The sequence below is a fragment of the Gymnoscopelus microlampas genome (assembly GCF_963454915.1).
Source record: "Gymnoscopelus microlampas genome assembly, chromosome: 21".
NCBI lineage: Eukaryota > Metazoa > Chordata > Actinopteri > Myctophiformes > Myctophidae > Gymnoscopelus > Gymnoscopelus microlampas.
The window spans coordinates 39,669,458-39,688,403 of record NC_139958.1 but is presented as its reverse complement, the minus strand read 5'-3'; the positions used below and the strand labels follow the sequence as shown (position 1 = coordinate 39,688,403).

General features: G+C 41.8%; 1 protein-coding gene across 2 annotated transcripts in view; it reads left to right on the top strand.

Moving 5' to 3' along the window:
- tln1 (talin 1) overlaps window positions 1–18,946 on the top strand; it is a 128,288-nt gene that overhangs the window by 35,994 nt on the left and 73,348 nt on the right. For both annotated transcript variants that reach the window (XM_084047492.1, XM_084047493.1), the window contains exons 3-14: window positions 1,455–1,620; window positions 2,341–2,438; window positions 3,340–3,469; window positions 3,973–4,125; window positions 5,886–6,028; window positions 6,786–6,913; window positions 8,053–8,113; window positions 8,866–8,970; window positions 11,251–11,406; window positions 14,882–14,983; window positions 15,752–15,828; window positions 17,950–18,130. In XM_084047492.1, coding sequence (XP_083903618.1) covers window positions 1,491–1,620; window positions 2,341–2,438; window positions 3,340–3,469; window positions 3,973–4,125; window positions 5,886–6,028; window positions 6,786–6,913; window positions 8,053–8,113; window positions 8,866–8,970; window positions 11,251–11,406; window positions 14,882–14,983; window positions 15,752–15,828; window positions 17,950–18,130 — 1,464 coding nt within the window. In that variant the 5' untranslated portion in view covers window positions 1,455–1,490. The remainder of the gene's footprint in view (window positions 1–1,454; window positions 1,621–2,340; window positions 2,439–3,339; window positions 3,470–3,972; window positions 4,126–5,885; window positions 6,029–6,785; window positions 6,914–8,052; window positions 8,114–8,865; window positions 8,971–11,250; window positions 11,407–14,881; window positions 14,984–15,751; window positions 15,829–17,949; window positions 18,131–18,946) is intronic.

Below are 18,946 nucleotides of genomic sequence, written 5' to 3'. Positions count from 1 at the left end.
GCTGTATGACGGGTCGGACCGATATCACATCGATAACATACAGGCAGACGGTGGATGAAAGAGCTGGTTCCTGCCAGGTCAGGTTGCCTACCCAACAGTCATGGCCAATTTGAATGGAATCTGAAAGTTAGTTATACATCTTGATCACATGACCCCAGAGATAATGTGCACCGATTTGTATGAGTTTTGGGCAAAATCTGTTGGAGTAAAAAAGTGTGTTTTGAAGAAATTGCTAAATGTTTGGCACAACTGCCTATATATAGTTGTCATGATCTAAGGAATCCAGGGGGGAAAAAAACGTTTTTGACGGTTCTACAAAGCGGTCTGTTCCAGCGCCACCATGAGTCCAATTTGACGGTAATATGTACCTATTTGTGTGAGGTTTGGACAACATCTGTAGGAGAATATTTTTTAAAAAGAAAATGTAAAATGTTGGAAAACATTGTCAAGCGAAAATGGCCGAGTGTGTGGTGAATTGCAGAGGTTCGTCCCTGGCCTATTGGGAGTGTGTGCAAAGTTTCACCCTGTGTGTGTGTGCAAAGTTTCACCCTGTTCGGTCCAACAGTGCCAGAGATGATCTGTACACAGACACACACACACATTAGACAGGGACAAACACATATAGTCTCTGTCCCTCAGCCGTCTGGCCTGGCGGAGACGATAAGAAATGGAGTTGAAAGAGCTGCGATTAGTGCGCGGCACAGAGTGCCAGGCTATCCAGGTTATCCTTTTGGCTTTCTTTTTGAGTGGTGCCAACCACTCCTACATTTGACTTTGTCCGTGTGTCCGTATGTCCGTCCGTCCGTATGTCCGTCCGTATGTTTGAGCACGGCTGATTGGTCAAGCTTCACGTGACACGTGACAACATATTGTCACTGATTGTTGCGGATGCAACCAGTTACACTTTCAAAGGCACCACTCTCTTCACACTGGCTGTGATTTTTTTTTTTTTACTGTACTGCCGTACTGTTTTCAAACTCGTTAAGCAAGTAATCAATCAATCAATTAATCATTCTTTTCAACAACAGTTGTGCTGGTTAAGCTTTGTTGGTGGCGGCAGCTATGTAGTGCTGTCACGATTATGACATTTAACTTGACAATTAATTGTCACGCACATAATTGTGATTAACTATTTAATTGTGTTATTGTCGTTGAACGTTGGAACATAATTATGATTAAAAATGTACTGACATTAATGAAAATAAATGAGCAGAAATAGCTGATTTACAAGCTCACAACGTGTCATATCGCAACGTGATGTCAGCTTGTAGATCCGCTGTCTCCGCTATTATTTTATAACGTTTCAAAATGTATGAACATTGTTCAACCCCGGAAACGATTGTGACGATTCTGCAAAAATAATAGTGATTATCATAAATAATTGCAATTCATTAGACAATTAAGTAATCATTTGTGACAGTGTAATAGTGTTGCGTTTGTGTTTGTGTTTTCAGGTGTAGCAGCAGTACTGCGACCGGCCAGCAGCAAACATGGTGGCGCTGTCGCTAAAGATCAGCGTGGGCAACGTGGTGAAGACCATGCAGTTTGAGCCCTCCACCATGGTGTATGACGCATGTCGCATGATCAGAGAGAGAGTACCTGAGGCCCAGCTAGGACAACGTGAGAGAGACGCACACACACACACACACTATCTCTCTCTCTAGCTGAATTCCCAAAACTTTCACACTCGCTCACTCTCCTCGCGTCCTCCTCTCGTGCCTAAGCCCCGCCCCTGCGAGAAGGAGCGGATTCAATGCGAGGACGGAGTGGTCGACCGGTTGGCATCATATATAGGATGGGAATGCACTCTAGCGTCATTTCAAAGCGACTGCAAATTCCGCGATCACTTATGACTCGCCTCCACTAGCCTCCTCAAAAAACCTAATGACCAATTGGGCCCAAACTATTTCCGGGTCAAGCTGGAGTGACTGAGTGGGAGTGAGCGAGATTTTGGGTATTAGAATTCAGCTTCACTCACTCACTCACTCACTCACTCACTCACAGTCAGGGTTGGGAAAATTACGTTCAAAAGGCATTTCTTTGTCTCATCACTTCCAATTTCACTTGTTGATCCTGTATCCCCGTATGTGTGCCCTCTCCCGATTGGATAGAACTGGTATCCCGGCCTGAAAATGCATTTTCTGTTTACTAAACAGCTGGAGAGACGGGGAGACCCCTGTTACTGAACAAACACTCTTTAAGCATTGATTACCTTAACAAGACAAAGCTATTTAACTATAAAAGACCAGCACTGGCTGCACCATTTTAAAAAGCACAGCTATTTGATTTAGATCAAAAATAGAATGATATGGATGTTTGATATATTTGTCTGTTTTGCAGCTAATGACTATGGTCTGTTCCTGTCCGACGAGGACCCAAAGAAGGGCATCTGGTTGGAGGCGGGCAAAGCTCTGGACTACTACATGTTGAGGAATGGGGTCAGTCCCTAACATTGTGATTCTCAAACGTTTTCATTTCAAGGACCCCCAGTTTACTATGCGATAGGCCGTTAGATCCCCGTAACTCTTTGAGCGTGTACAAATGGAACCAAATGGACCCTTATTTGGACCCTTAACACATTGAGTGCCAGGCACTATGCATCCAAATCATCCTCAGAGTGCCAGCTTTTTTACCGTGTCTTGGCGATCTTCTGACGGCTGCAGAAGCAGCCGTCAGAGCGTGGACCCGGAAGTAAAAAAAAGGTGTCCGGGCGAATAACATTTCTACCGTGATCCGCCATTTTATAGCGATTGCCCGTGTTTTTCTCAAGATCGGATCATTGGGCCGGACGGATGTCACGTTTTGTGGGATGGCGGCACCTCCGTCCATTAATTTTTTCAGGGTCCTAGGATCATTCCTAAGTTGCGTTAGAGCGCCCGCTTGTGGATTTATTTTTATTTTTTTACCGTAAATCTACGTTTATGGCACTCGACGGGTGTATTTGCAAAAACTTAGATCTAGGTTTTTGGTACTCAGTGTGTTAAGGGTCCATCTGTACACTTAAGAGTTACCAGTCATTTAGCTGGGGACCCCTGGGGGTCACCGGCACCAGACATCCAGAGAGGCCGATTTATGATTTTGCCGGTGGGTGCTCTCAACCCCGGAAGTTCAATGGAGAAGTGGCGCCCCGTTATATTCTGTTTCTCAAGCTATATATTATTATATTTTGTGAAAAATGTATGTTTTGAAATACAACAGAAGGGTACATTTATGCCATTTGTGTTGCTAGGGACCCCTAGCAACACCCTAGCCACCGCTTGACAACCACACTGCGGACACACGCCAGGAGGTCTCGATTGTTTTTAAAATATTTTGATTTGATTTCCTCTGTGATACCAGGACACTCTGGAGTACAAGAAGAAACAGCGCCCCCTAAAGATCCGCATGCTGGACGGCACGGTGAAAACCGTCATGGTGGACGACTCCAAGATAGTCAGCGACATGCTCATGACCATCTGCGCCAGGATAGGTACGCTCACTGCCACCTGCATCAATGTTAACACATGAAGGCCTGAAGCCCCATTCTACAAAATGTCTTCTAAATGGAAATACCAGCGGACCTAGTATAGAGCCCTGGGGGACTACGGATAAGTTAACCCATTAAGACCTGAAGCCAATTTCTACAAAAATGTCTTCTAAATCCCAACAGTTTTCTGAAAAAAACGTATGTTTCTATATCAGTGGTTCTCAAACTTTTTCACGTCAAGGACCCCCCAAAATGATATGTATTTGGCCGCGGACCCCCATCTCAATGTTGTTCCAGGAACCCCCCAGAAGCAAAGATTTGAGTTAAAATGTTCGCTTTAAAAGAATATACTGTAAATATATTAATTTGCATTTTATCGATTTTTCAAAAATAGCCCAAAGTGTAAAATAATGCTTTTTTTGAGCTCAAATGAAAAAGTGACACAGATGCTTCTTCAGGCCTTAATGGGAATTGGAAGCTGATATATATTTTCTTCTCTCGGGCAGGCATCACAAACTACGACGAGTACTCTCTGGTGCGAGACATCGGCGAGGAGAAGAAGGAAGAGACGATGGGGACGCTGAAGAGGGACAAGACCCTCCTGCGAGACGACAAGAAGATGGAGAAACTCAAACAGAAGCTGCACACAGACGACGAGCGTAAGATATGCTATGTTTCAGTGGTGTTTTAAGTAATTAAGTACATTTACTCACTGTACGTAATTACAATTTTGAGGTATTTTTTGCTTTCAACAGGTGGTCCGTGTACCACTGGTGGTCCGTGAAGGTATTGCATGTGGTCCCTGACCATGCATTTTGTAATGTAGAAAGTGAAAGTGAATGTTTTCTTCCATGGAACGGTGCAGTTCCATGGAAGTCGGAGTCGGAGGTCGAAGAAATTCCACAGAAAATCTTAAGGAAGTGTCTGGGAGTTATTATGAGTTGCTTCATGCCCGATTGAGTCATCATTATTAGGAAAAGTGCCCATATAATCCCACGTGTCTGCTCACTCGTACGTGATTACAAAACGTGAGTTTAGTGGAAGGTTGGATAAAGTAAGAGAATGTTATAAGGGTAGCTGTGGGGTAGGAATAGATCGGTGGTTCTCAACCATTTTTTGCTCTGGACCACTCACATAGCTCAGTTAACACCGCAAGACCCGCTGTTGTAATAATACAACATTTGTATTTTATCAAAAAAAGGGTATAAATCATTTGTTTTCCTGTTATTTTTTCACCTTAACATCATCATTGGATCCTATTGTTTAGTATTGCAAAGTAATTGGCCAGGATATTTGCATATAAATACCCCCCACAGAGGCAGGAAACGTCACAACTTGAAAATCCTTGAAGGAAGAAAAATCTCTTTTTCACTGGACAGGATTCCTCACATAAAAAGTAATAATAATAATGCCTGGGTTTGATATAGTTTGTTGCACATGGTATCGTGCAACAAATTAAATCAAGCCCTTAACAGTCATTATTTAATTGCAAGCTTTTTCTCCCACACCACGCCTATTAGTTCAATACATTAATATTTTCTTACATTTGATGGACTTATTCAATATCATTTTAACTCATTCAGTGCCAGGCTTTTTCAAGCTTGTTGATCCCTGTGCCATGAAAAAGGCTATTATTTTACCTTTTCAATTGGTCACAGAATGTTTGTCTTCAGTGTGATTGATCCCCTGATGGTTGCTAATCACTGAGTCACTTCAGGTGTGGTTTCACAAATTTCAACGAGGTCATTGTGACCTCGTTGACATTTGTTTTTGATGTTTGAAAGTGCCATGCCACACTCAGAAATACAGGGTTTACAATGGTAGGAAAAATGTTTTTTTTTTCTCCGTTTCCTTTTTAACATTGAAGTGGATGGAGCAATAAGTTTTTGAAAATCGTTTTCTCCTAGTTCCTTTGAGATAAAAATAAAAATAAAATAACCAAAAAAATAAATAAATAAATAAAAATATTTTGAAAAAAATATTTTTTTTTTAGGAGACGTCAAAAGACGTCATTGGCACAATTAACCAACTGAAAACAGCCGTCAAAAGACGTCATTGGCATTGAATGAGTTAATACATTTTACAAAGGTATTTTATTCTTTTTTACATTTATTCTATTTACATATTAAAACATTTTCCCATGGACCACCTGCAGGCCTGATTATGCCATGGACCACTATTAGTCCGTGGACTATTGGTTGAGAAACAGTGGGATGCAGACATGGGATGCATAGCAAGTGTTACCAAAGCACTAATCTTAGTCCACATCCCCACCCAACACAACAGTGGTCCCCAGGTTGATTCTTAGTCAGGGCGGTGGTCCCTGATTCACAATCAGTTGAAAACCCCTGCTTTAAATCATGGCAGATTTATGAGGGAACGGAGTGTGCTAATAAAGTTTTTTGAATGTATTATCCAGTGAACTGGCTGGATCACGGCAGAACGTTGAGGGAACAGGGCGTGGAGGAAACGGAGATGCTTCTGCTCAGGAGGAAGTTCTTCTACTCAGACCAGAACGTTGATTCCAGAGACCCTGTCCAGCTCAACTTACTCTACGTTCAGGTACAACTCAACACATCCTCCTACTCCATCACAATGTCAAAGTAGTGACTTTGTCAAACGTTCAGCTTTTTTTTCTCCTTTCTCCTAGAGTGAAAAATATGAGATAAAATAAGAAAAATGATGACCTGACGAAGATGTAATAGGCTCTATTCACAGCAGCCATATTATGAAGACATTCACAGGTGTTACCAATGATACTAATGAAGGCTCAGGGTTGCTGATATTGTGCATGTTGGCTCACTGGAAACACTCTGCAACACCAGAGGGTCTACTGTTGGGGTCCAGGGACCCTCATGGGCTTCCAAATGGCCCCTTACAGGTGTGTAACTCTGAGAGTGTACAAATGGAACCAAATGGACCCGTAAGGGTCCATTTGGTTCCATTTGTACACTCTCAGAGTTATGGGGGTCGTGGAAACCACTGTGCTACACTAAATGGAACAGAGCCTTCATTAGTATCTTTGGTAACACCTGGGAAGGAAGTGATAATATGGCTGCTGTGCATAGAGCCTATCGAAACGTTGTCGTTTTTTCCTGTGCTTTGCACCCTGTGATCAAAATAGAAAAGGCTCAAATCCGCCGTAATCAGTCATAAAATAAGAGAAGTTACAGTACAAAGTCATTGCATTTGGTATATGTTTTTAAGTCGGTGGATATTGCATAGTGAAAAGAAAACTTCACTGGAATGGAATAATACTCTGTGTGTGTGTGTGTGTGTGTGTGTGTGTGTGTGTGTGTGTGTGTGTGTGTGTGTGTAGGCCCGCGATGACATTCTAAATGGATCGCACCCGGTCTCCTTTGACAAAGCGTGTGACTTCGCTGGCTACCAGTGTCAGATCCAGTTCGGGGACCACGACGAGAACAAACACAAACCTGGATTCCTAGAGTGAGTGCATCACCTGTTCGGGCACAAACCTCGTATTCTCCATATTTTAACCCATTAAGACCGGCAACGCATCTGTGTGTTATTTTTGGATTTCTTTGGGCTACTAAAAAATAGCAGATCTACAAGCTCATAGCGGCCACATTTTTTCATGTCATATGAAAGCAGGGAATCATAGCAAAATAATGATATATTTTACTATTCACTAAGATTGAGTGAATAGTTTTGAAACTACAGCTTATAGAACTGAAGTCAAGTTAAAACTCTTCAGTAGAGAAAAGACCAGTTGAATGGATCTCATTCAAAGATAGTAAACAGCGCTATCAATCCCATCATGCATGGCGGGATTTACATATCCTTTGTTTAATCGGTTCAGGGTTAGGCTCTCTTTGTTATGTATGCTCTCTGAGACCAAGTGTTTGCCAAAATCGTGACATTTTTTGCAATCGTATATATATGTATTTTTAACTCCAATATTTGCTCCTGGGGGTCCCTGGAACAAAATGGTTTGAGATCGGGGTATATGTATTTGGCCATAGACCCCCATCTCAAAATATGTTGTTCCCGGCACCCCCAGAAGCCAAGATTTGAGTTACAAATGTTCGCTTTAAAAATACATATATATTCAAAGATTGCAAAAAATGGCACGATTTTTCAAAACATAGCATGTACAAGCTCATAGCACGGCACTGAGTGCCGCGCTATGAGCTTGTAAATCTTGTAGAGCTTGTAGATCTTGTAGAGCTTGTAGATCTGCTATTTTTTGAATAGCCAAAGAAATCTAAAAATGACTCAGATTCTTTCCCGGTCTTAATGGGTTAAATGGCATGTTTTCACGCGCCTTACTTCGTCACGCAAGAGGTAGCGAAAATATAGATCCATTCGAACACCAGTTATTTTATCCATTTCCTGAAAAGTAACAGTAAATATCCCTAATATGTTGTTTTTTTATCGGTCTTTGTATAAATTAAAACCCATGTGTTTGCAGGCTAGGCTAAACGATTCATTTAGCATGTTTATTGCCAACGTGTTGACCACAGTTATTTAGATTTATTTAAAGGATAGGTCAGGTTTTTTTTTCTTCATATTTGATATTGCACATTTGGAGATTAATTGTATTTCCCTTAAATTCACCTCTGCAGTATGAAAGAGTTCCTCCCCAAAGAATACATCAAAAATAAAGGAGAGAGGAGGATCTTCCAGGTAAGAACTGTTTATCTGGCAATATTATTATTATTATACTGTAGAACAACCACACATACAATCAGTGGTGGAAAGTAACAAAGTACATGTACTCAAGTACTCAATTTTGAGGTACTTTTACTTTGCTGGAGTATTTTCAATTTGCAATACTTTTACTTCTACTCCACAGACATCTCAGAGGCAAATATTGTACTTTTACTCCACTACAATTATTTGAAAACTCTACTAGTTACTTTGTAGAGTTTAATTATTATTACAAAACCACTTCAGCCCTATTTGAACTTTGGCATTTTGAAAATAGACGATCTAGTAAGCTTGTAGATCTGCTATTTTCAATGTTTTTTTTATCAATTTTATACATTTGAAAACTTCTGAAATGGGACCTTCAGCATAACGAGTACTTTTACTTTTGGTACTTTAAGTACATTTTGATACCAATACTTATGTCCCTTTACTCAAGTACATTTTGAATTTCTGGACCTTTACTTCTAACAGAGTATTTCCACATGGCAGTATTGATACGTTTACTCAAGCAAAACATTTTAGTACTTTTTCCACCACTGCATACAATAAATCTATGCTGTAAACAGAACCGGTGATTAGCGCTCTAGGAAGTGGAGAGTTACGATGTGACACGGTTGATATAATATCCCGACTTCAATGCCAGCTCTGATATTCTGTGAGAACTTGAGGATGTCTTTTCCGTGTATGTACTGTTGTGCATTCATTGTGTCGTCTCTCGTCCCGTGTAGGCGCACAAGAATTACCAGAACATGACGGAGATCGAGGCCAAAGTGGCCTACGTCAAACTGGCCCGCTCGCTCAAAACATACGGAGTGTCCTTCTTCCTCGTCAAGGTAAAGGCCCTGGTTCATACTCGCCACAGCACGAAAACAAACTGATCTACAAGCTTACAGTACGGATGCACCGCGCTGTGAGCTTGTAGGTCGGCTATTTTTGTGCGGCGATGGAGCATGAATAGGCTCTATTCACTGCAGCCATATTATGAAGACCTTCACAGGTGTTACCAATGATTCTAATGAAGGCTCTGTTCCATTCTGGTCAAACAGAGTCAGGGTGCTGATATTGTGCATGTTGGCCCACTGGAAACACTCTGTTACACCAGTGGGTCTACAGTTGGGGTCCAGGGACCCTCATGGGCTTCCAAATGGCCCCTTACAGGTGTGTAACTCTGAGAGTGTACAAATGGAACCAAATGGACCCGTAAGGGTCCATTTGGTTCCATTTGTACACTCTCAGAGTTATGGGGGTCGTTATGTGCTACACTAAATGGAACAGAGCCTTCATTAGTGTCATTGGTAACACCTGTGAATGTCTTCATAATATGGCTGCTGTGAATAGAGCCTATTGGCATGACAGCGCTTCGTATTCCTCAGTTTTTTTTTTTGGGGGGGGGGCGGGTTTAATATTTTTTGGGGTCTTTTTCTGCCTTCATTTATAGTTTGTAGTGGACATGCAGCAAAGACCATCGGGAGCGGGACTCGAACCCGCGGTGAGCTGTCAGGCTACTTATGAGCCTATAGGTGCCCGGACTGCAAGGCCAGCGGGATCGGGCCCATGTGTTGAGTTTTGCCTTGGTTTATATTAGGGTTGTCCGATATTGGCTTTTTTACCGATAACCGATATACCGATATTGTCCAACTCTTAATTACCGATACCGATATCAACCGATACCGATATATGCGGGGATTATTGTGATTAGGGTAAGCTCAAATTTCATATCACACACACCATACACAGTAAAAACTCCTGGAACTTATTTATAAAGCAAAAAAAAAAAAAAAAAAAAAAAAAAATTCAAAAACCGATACCGATATTTTCCCGATATCAATTTTTATGCTAATATCGGCCTATAATATCGGGAGGCCGATAAAATCGGACATCCCTAGTTTATATTAGTTTCAGTATTAGGTTTACGTTTTTGTTTAGTATGGATATGACGGGGTATTTTGTGTTGACAAATTTGGCCAATTTGACAAACACTAAAACTACATTTTCTGTAGATTATTTTATATTGGCTAGTACACAATAGACTTTAGAAGAATTAAAAACGTATTTCTTGTTAAGAATTCTAGAAAAAATAATTCTAGGTTGGGTTTTAGTTTAGTTTTTGTTAATGGGACACTTTGCTGATTTTTAACCTAAACATTGACACGGTGGAAAATATGTAAATGTCTACATAATCAAATGATGCGTTCTAAAATGTTCCTTTAAAGGGATAGTTCACCGATTAGTCACCCCATGGAGACTTCAATTCACGGATATATTTTAGTTTTTGTCGCATTCCTAAGCCAATAATTTGATGACCGGCAGCGGTTCCGGTAGGAGACACAAAGAGTCTCCTTTGTGTCTCCTACTGGATACATTGGCGTCTTTCCGTCTGTAATCAAATTGTCTCAGGAATGCGACAAAAACTAAAAATAATCCATGAATTCAATGCTTCATGGGGTGTGTAATTGATAAACTATAAGTCATTTTCTGGGTGAACTACTCCTTTTATCCTATAATGACCTTACATTTAAACCGTTCTAAGATACAACTGCCCTTGAAACCAAAGCGTAATTTCTACTCTGAATTTAACATTGAAAGTGCCGCCACCCGGGGTGGCTACTTTCATTGACTTCATAGAAACATGGCCGCTGTGTGAATATGGTCAATGGGCTCTATGCACAGCAGCCATATTGTGAAGACATTCACAGGTGTTGCCAATGATACTAATGAAGGCTCTGTTCCATTCTGGTCAAACAGAGTCACGGTGCTGATATTATGAATGTCGACTCATTGGAAACACTCTGCTACTCCAGTGGGACTAAAATGTGGGTCCTTAAGGGGGTTCCAAATGGCCCCTTTCGGGTGTGTAACTCTGAGAGTGTACAAATGTAACCAAATGGACCCGTAAGGGTCCATTTGGTTACATTTGTACACTCAGAGTAATGGGGGTCGTGGAAATTGAAAAATCTGAGAACCACTGTGCTACACTAAATGGAACAGAGCCTTCATTAGTATCATTGGTAACACCTGTTAAGGAAGTGAAAATATGGCTGCTGTGCATAGAGCCTATATCCCGAGTTTTCAGGAGTGTTAACGCGTCCCTCGATTGTCGCCCCCCTTTGTAGGAGAAGATGAAGGGCAAGAACAAGCTGGTGCCGCGTCTGCTGGGCATCACCAAGGAGAGCGTGATGCGCGTGGAGGAGAAGACCAAGGAGGTCGTGCAGGAGTGGAACCTCACCAACATCAAGCGCTGGGCCGCCTCGCCCAAGAGCTTCACCCTGGTGGGTCCATTACTCTTTCAACCCATTAACACGTTCACCGCCAGGTACTACGCACCTGTAAAACACAGGAGCCGAGATACAGAATGTCTCCCAAATACTTTTAACCAGGAAGTGATAACAGATTCGGAGCTGCGCTACTGAATCTGTCGGGAGGCCCCCGTTCAGAAAGCGTGAGCGTTGGCCTACAAGTGGGCCGTGCCCTCAGATCAGGAAGCAGGCCGCGCTTTTACCCAATCAAATGTAGTGGGCGGGATTTACGTCTGCGCGTTCGCTTCCCACTGGAGACGAACCCAAGCTCATTTAACGATGGCGTCCTCGGAGCCGACAAAAACCACGGAAAGTTAGTAACAATTTTAAACTTGTTCTTTCATCATAGAAACAAGTGGGCTTATAACCAAAACGATCCATGTTCTTTGGGAGAAATGGTGCTAGTGTTCCGTGGAGAAATATTGTTAGTGGGAATGAAAACATAGTCACCCCAGCGGAAGTGGAGGGCTGAGGGCAGAGACCAAACGCCGGTTTCCAGTCATCGCCGGCCTATTTAATGAGTCAAAAGCAAAAGTGAAAAACGCTGGGGGTGCCGTTTTTCCTTTTTATTTGAAGATGGGTTCCCAGATTGACCAGGAAGTGATTGGAGCAGTAACTCTTTGGATCGCGTCATCTCCTGGTTCTGTGTGAAAAACGAGGAATAAAAATACGAAAATATATATGTAATACTGTATATGTATTATTTTTTTGAAAAACGTATTTGCAGGGAATGTGTTAAGACCGGAAACGCATGTGTAATTTTTTGATTTCTTTGGCTATTCCAAAAATAGCAGATCTACAAGCTCATGAGCTACAAGCTATGAGCTTGTAGATCTGCTATTTTTGGAATGGCACAAACTCTAAAATAATGGTTATAGCTGAAAAAAAAAAAGCGTTGTGAGCTTGTCGATCTGGTACATTCGGCCAATGTTCCCCTCAGAAAAGGGATGCTAGGGTTGAAGTGGTTCATATAAAAACACACTTCAGCCACTTCAAACTTCTCAAAACCACTTCAAACTTCGTTGTCCTCCCTGACTCCTGTACTTCGGAAGATAGGTTGGCTGAAAGGTGTGAGGGTGTTGTGCGCCTGTGTGGGGTTCAGACAGCTTCCCTATGTGCTCATCTGAGTGAACGGAGGTCCATTTGGTTCCTGACTAAGAATCGTTTATCCGGGGACCGCCCCTGAAACCTGCACAGCCACTTTCTCATGAAGTTGATAACAACTGGGCTGATCATGTTTGATTGAATATTTATTGATTATTCATCCAAACATTTTACTCGATTATAATTATGTTATGATGGTCTTTATTAAATAATAAGCTTGCAGTTGATGCCACCTCGACCTCAACATGAGTTACTAAGGCAGCTGGCCAGAACAAACTGGACGTTACAACAATTATACCAACTAGCCCATACCCGTGAGGGGATATGCGCACATGATCTGGCAACCCAGGAGCCAACGAACACAAAAACGCTAATTAACAGCTGACATTTGGTGAAATCGAAAAACGGTCTTTGCTGTTCTGTGCACATGGTAATGGTCAATGCCTGTGTACGAATTCAGATCAATTGGTCCAGCCACCGAGGAGAACTGGGCGTTTTTGTGCACACAGCACAGACAGACAGACCGACAGACAGAGCTTCAGACGCACAGAGCTTTGTAGAATTAGAGGAGGATATAGTTATTAACAATCTCAGGACAAATGAGACACTTAATTGTGGGGTGTTAGTTTGAGGGAAAAAACTAAACAAACCCCCCCCAAAAAACATAAGAATGCTGTCCTGTATACTATATTTACTAGCCTGGTTCCAGACGAATCTGCCATTGCAAAAAAAAAATTGCCCGTGGCAGATTAGGTCTGGCCCCTCTCAATAGAGATTTTATTTCTCTCCCTCCGAAGTTGTGAGGGGCCAATCAGAGCCCAGTATACAGATATGGGCTGGGTTTATCACCAGAGGCATTTTTTTTATTTGCTCCTCGGAAATGCAAGTTCCACATAGAGATTCCAGACTAATATCTACGCAGTGATATTAGTCTGGCCATGCCAGGCTATATATTTGCAGTATGGGCCGATCATTGTCAAACAGTTCAAATTTGAAGAATTACGACAAAATGATTATGCCTTAAAGGACGACTTCATCGATTTTCAACCTTTCTTCATATAATTGGTCCTCACTAATACTCATGGTAAAATGGTACAATTTCTTTCTACTCGGTCTGTGTCTCAGAGGAGGGCTGTGGACAGTTCAGAGTCCCGTCTACCAGTGACATCATCAATGGGGAATCCAAGCTAATAGAAACTGCAGGCTTTCTATTCCTGGAAAGTTGCAATGCAATAAAAGAGGCCATTGTTCTCGTGTTAATAAAAATCTAAATAAAAAATGTGAAATCTTGTTGGGAAAAACAAATCATGCCTAACGATGATGTCACTGGTAGACTGGTATCTGGACTGTCCACAGCCCTCCTATGAGACACAGACCAAGTAGGAGAAAATGGTACCATTTTATCATGAGTATTAGTGAGGACCAATTATATGAAGATAGGTTGAAAATCGGTGAAGTTGTCCTTTAAGTTCTGCTCACTGACTGGACTCACTGATGACACTAGTGGCATATTTAATGCATTGCTGACCTCTAGTGGCGACCGGGTCAACAGTTAATCTAATGTGGAATTAATATCAATTAGTTTGGGTACGGCAAAGATTCCTTTTGCTGATTTACTTTAGCGTCGCCATGGGAAATACTACTCCAGCTAATCATTATTGACGTATAGAGAACTGTTAAAGTCATTATTGTGTAAACATTTAGATTTACACAATTATTTTTGTTTAATTGCGGGAGTCATTGTTCAAACAGACCAAGGACCCAGGCGCAAGGTGTCACCAAAAAGACTACAACTATCTAAGTTATGACTTTAACCCATAAAGACCGGGAATGCATCTGTGTGTCATTTTTAGATGTCTTTGGCTATTCAAAAATAGCAGCTTGTAGATCTGCTATTTTTGAAAAATCGTGACAAAATCTTGGATTATATATTTTTTAAATTGAACGTTTGTATAATATTTAGTTCCAGGAACCCCCGGAAGCAAAGATTTCAGTTACAGATGTCTGCAAAACAAAAGCAAAAAATGCAAATATTTGCACAACTTTTCATGATTAAAAAAAAATATACACTCGGTGCCGCGCTACGAGCTTGTAGATCTGCTATGTTTGAATAGCCTAAGAAATCTAAAAATGACACACAGATGCGTTCCCGGTCTTAATGGGTTAATAAGATAAGAGCGACGCAAACCTATGTGGGATAACACAAAAAAATGACAGTTCACACAAGGCAACCTGTTTGAGTATTCACCGCCCCCAGGTGAACAGAGTGAGCATGCCTTTTGCTCTTGTTTGCCATGTCTCATCTGCTAATTAAGGCTTTGGTGTGTGTTGGCGTGTTCCTTAGGACTTTGGTGACTACCAGGACGGCTATTACTCTGTCCAGACCACTGAGGGGGAGCAGATAGCCCAGCTGATAGCCGGATACATCGACATTATTCTCAAAAAGGTAACTGGTGGAGATTCCGGTCTAGTCTACTACGTCAGATAAATACTGAATAATACTGTGTTCAACATTAGCAGCTACAAAGGGACAGGCTACAAACAGTGGTCTAAAGTAACTAAGTACATTTACTCAAGTACTGTACTTAAGTGCTTTTTTGAGGTACTTTTACTTTACTGGAGTATTTTCAATTGTCTATACTTTTACTTCAACTCCACTACATCTCAAATATTGTTTTTTTACTCCACTACAATTATTTGAAAACTTTAGTCATTAGTTACTTTGCAGATATAAATTATTACATTATAAAACATACATTAACCACTTTAGCTCTGTTTTATACATACGTAGGCTATTTGAAAATAGCCGATCTACAAGCTCACAACGCGTCGCGATGCGACGCGTTGTGAGCTTGTAGATCGGCTATTTTCAAACATTTTAGTACTTTTACTTTTGGTGCTTTAAGTACATTTTGATACCAATAACTTTTGTACTTTTACTCAAGTCAATTTTGAATTCCAGACTTCCACTTGTAACAGAGTACATCTATATTGCACTATTGATACTTTTACTTAAGTAAAACTTAAGTAAAACTTTTGAGTAATTTTTCCACCACTGTTGATTTGAAATATCGAGGGGGGGGGGGGGGGGTGAGATGGTCTTATCTGATATCATACCTAAATCTAATTGCACACATTCAAATCTCATACATTCAGATTACATCTACAACAATATGATGAATCTACTTTAATTTGTAATACTGTCTCTCTACAGAAAAAGAGCAAGGACCACTTTGGGCTGGAGGGTGATGAGGAGTCCACCATGCTGGAAGACTCTGTGTCCCCCAAAAAGTAACCGCTGCTCTCTCTCTACCTTGTATTTACCTTGTATTTTGGTGGTTAGATTTCTTTGGCTATTCAAAAATAGCAGATATACAAGCTCATAGCGCGGCAGGGAGCTTGTAGAACTGCTATTTTTGAAAAATCTTGAACATTTGTGCAAATCTTTGAATATATATAATTTTAAAGCAAACATTTGTAACTGAACTTGTAACTTTGCTTCTGGGGATTCTACAAAATGTCTTCTAAATCCTAGCAGTTTTTTTTTTTAAACTTATGTTGTTATAATATGTGGTTAATGGTTATAATATAGTGGTTCTCAAACCTTTTTCATGTAAAGGACCCCCAAAATGCATAGACCAATTATTTGTTTACCAACATTGAGACTGGACGCACAGGTGACTGTTTCATGTAATCAATTCCCAACAGATCCCCAAACCTGTTTTGTTGTTTTGCGCTGGTTTCAGTTCATTCAACCTCCTCTTGTGCGTTGGCTAGTGAGGCGCGCCTTAGCGAGACATATATACTTCATCGCGCAACGGTATTGTGCGCTGAGAATAACTGACATACAAGCTCACAACCGCGTCGCGGATGCAACCGTTGTGAGCTTGGATGTCTGCTATTCTCGGCGCGAGCCCTGCGTGCGACACCTTCGCGGGACGGAGCATAAATTAGGCTTGACGGGCTGCAGTTGCGCGAGCCAAGCAGGCTCCGGTCATAGAGCGCTCCCTCCGTTCTTATGACAGCCACTGGGGGTAGGGTTTGGAAACAGAAAACAAGGATTGTATATTTCACGAGCGAGAGATCACAGTCAAAATCCTAAGCATTCTTCCTCCACACTGGGAGAAAAACAGCATCTGAAAGTTTGATGGGATGCATTTTTACACGTGAGGCTGTGACCACTTTAACATTAGCATCTTATGAGCGCATACTGGTTCTTATCAGTGTGATGTTGTCTGATAAGGGGTCTATCCCCCAGAAGCAAAGATTTGAGTTACAAATGTTTGCTTTACACCAATTTTCACGATTTTTCCAAGCCGCGCTGCGAGTTTGTATATCTACCTAGCTATTTTTGAATAGCCCAAAAAAAAACGTAAATGACACCGATGCGTTCCCGGTAGGGGTGTGCCGATACACTAATTTCACCAAACGATACGATACGATATTTGGCTCACAACTTCGATACGATTTCGATACGATACGATACGCACTTTTTTTTATTATGAAAATATATGGGGGTGTAAAAAAGTAAATGCAAAAAAATAATTCTGTTTTTGCATTATTCAGACATGCAAACTTGTAGCTTTTCAGCTACAATAGCCGTTTTCAATCCAAATAGGGCAATAGTGTGACACCTGACCCCCCAAAAAAAAAACATGTTGTCACCCTTTTCACCTCGGGGCTGTTTGCATGCCTGATTATAATGATTGTAAAAAAAAAAAAGTAAAAAAAAAAAAAAAAAAAAAAATTTTTCAAAACGATATATTTTTTTTTCAAAACGATACATATCGTCGCGAAAACGTATCGCGATATATCGCGGGACGATATATCGGCACACCCCTAGTTCCCGGCTTTAACACATCCCCCGCCAACGGCTAATCTCAGAACGTCCATCGTAGTGCCAAGCTTTTTCTTACCTTTTTTGTTTTTTTGATTCCGCCATAGGCCCCGCTAAATCCGTTTAAAATCCGCGTTCATTTGGTTCGACACAAACACGGGACCCGACGGAACAAAACGCTGAAAACCGTGCCGCGATCCGATCCTCCATTTTGAAGAACGAGGCGAAAATGTTAGAGTGGAGGATGCGGAGAGCAAAACAACAAGCCGAGATAATGGCTTCCAAAGTTGATCGCTAGACAGGAAACGGAGGCGGGACAAAAACCGGAAACAGTATTATTTCGTTTCCGGTCCGCCCCCTTCGAAACCGGAAGTGCAAAAAAAAAATCCGGAATCTGCACCTGCACGATTTAACATGGGAAAACACCCGCCCCGTAGGACTACGGGATTGGAGGTTAACGGTTGGATTTAACGGCCCGTAGGACTACGGGATTGGCGGTGAATGTGTTAATGGGTTTAAATCAAGCCCCATCACGTGTGATGTCACACCCTCCTCCTCCTCCTCCTCCCCCACAGATCCACGGTGCTGCAGCAGCAGTTCAACAAGGTGGGCCGGGTGGAGACGGGCTCCGTGGCCCTCCCGGCCATCATGCGCTCGGGGGCCGGCGGCCCCGAGAGCTTCCAGATGGGCTCCATGCCTCAGGCCAAGCAGCACATCACCAGTGGGCAGATGCACAGGGGACACATGCCGCCACTGGTACGTGTATATATAGAGCTTTTATGTGTATGTATAGCACCGTGGATACATTAACCCAGTGAGACCTGAAGTCGATTCTACAAATGCCTTCTAAATCCCAACAGTATTCTGAAAAAAACGTATGTTTCTGTATCAGTGGTTCTCAAACTTTTCCATGTCAACGACCCCCAAAATGATATGTATTTGGCCGCGGACCCCCATCTCAAAATATTTTGTTCCAGGGACCCGCAGAAGCAAATATTACGAGTAAAAAATGTTTGCTTTAAAAGAATATATATATTCAAAGATTTGCACACATTTTTCAAAAATAGCAGATCTACAAGCTCGTAGCACGGCACTCGGTGCCGCGCTACGAGCTTGTAGATCTGCTATTTTTGAATTGCCAAAGTGTAAAATAATGTTTTTTTGCTCAAATCAAAAAATGACACGGATGCGTTCCAGGTCTCAAGGGGTTAAGTTAAACTTGCAGGCTGACGCATTACTCTACCTGGGTTACATCTTCTGATAGATGTACTTGAACGTTGACAATGGAATATTAATAATCCCGTTTAGTGTTTCATTAGCGCGATCGTGACAAAATTGGCTACAGCTTGTAGCTGGCGGCGCACGTCAACACACGTTGAAACGGAGGCAAAGATGAGGATAGCAAGGATTCAACAGTGATGTCACTGTTACGAAGCAGGAAGCACGGTCGAAACCGTTTATAAACCACAGTGACGTATCTTCATGTGACCGACTCAACTTTTCTGGCGACGCAAAGGTTATAGATTCACGCCCGGGAAAACGTGGAATTCCCGGCCGCCTTCTTTCCCTGGT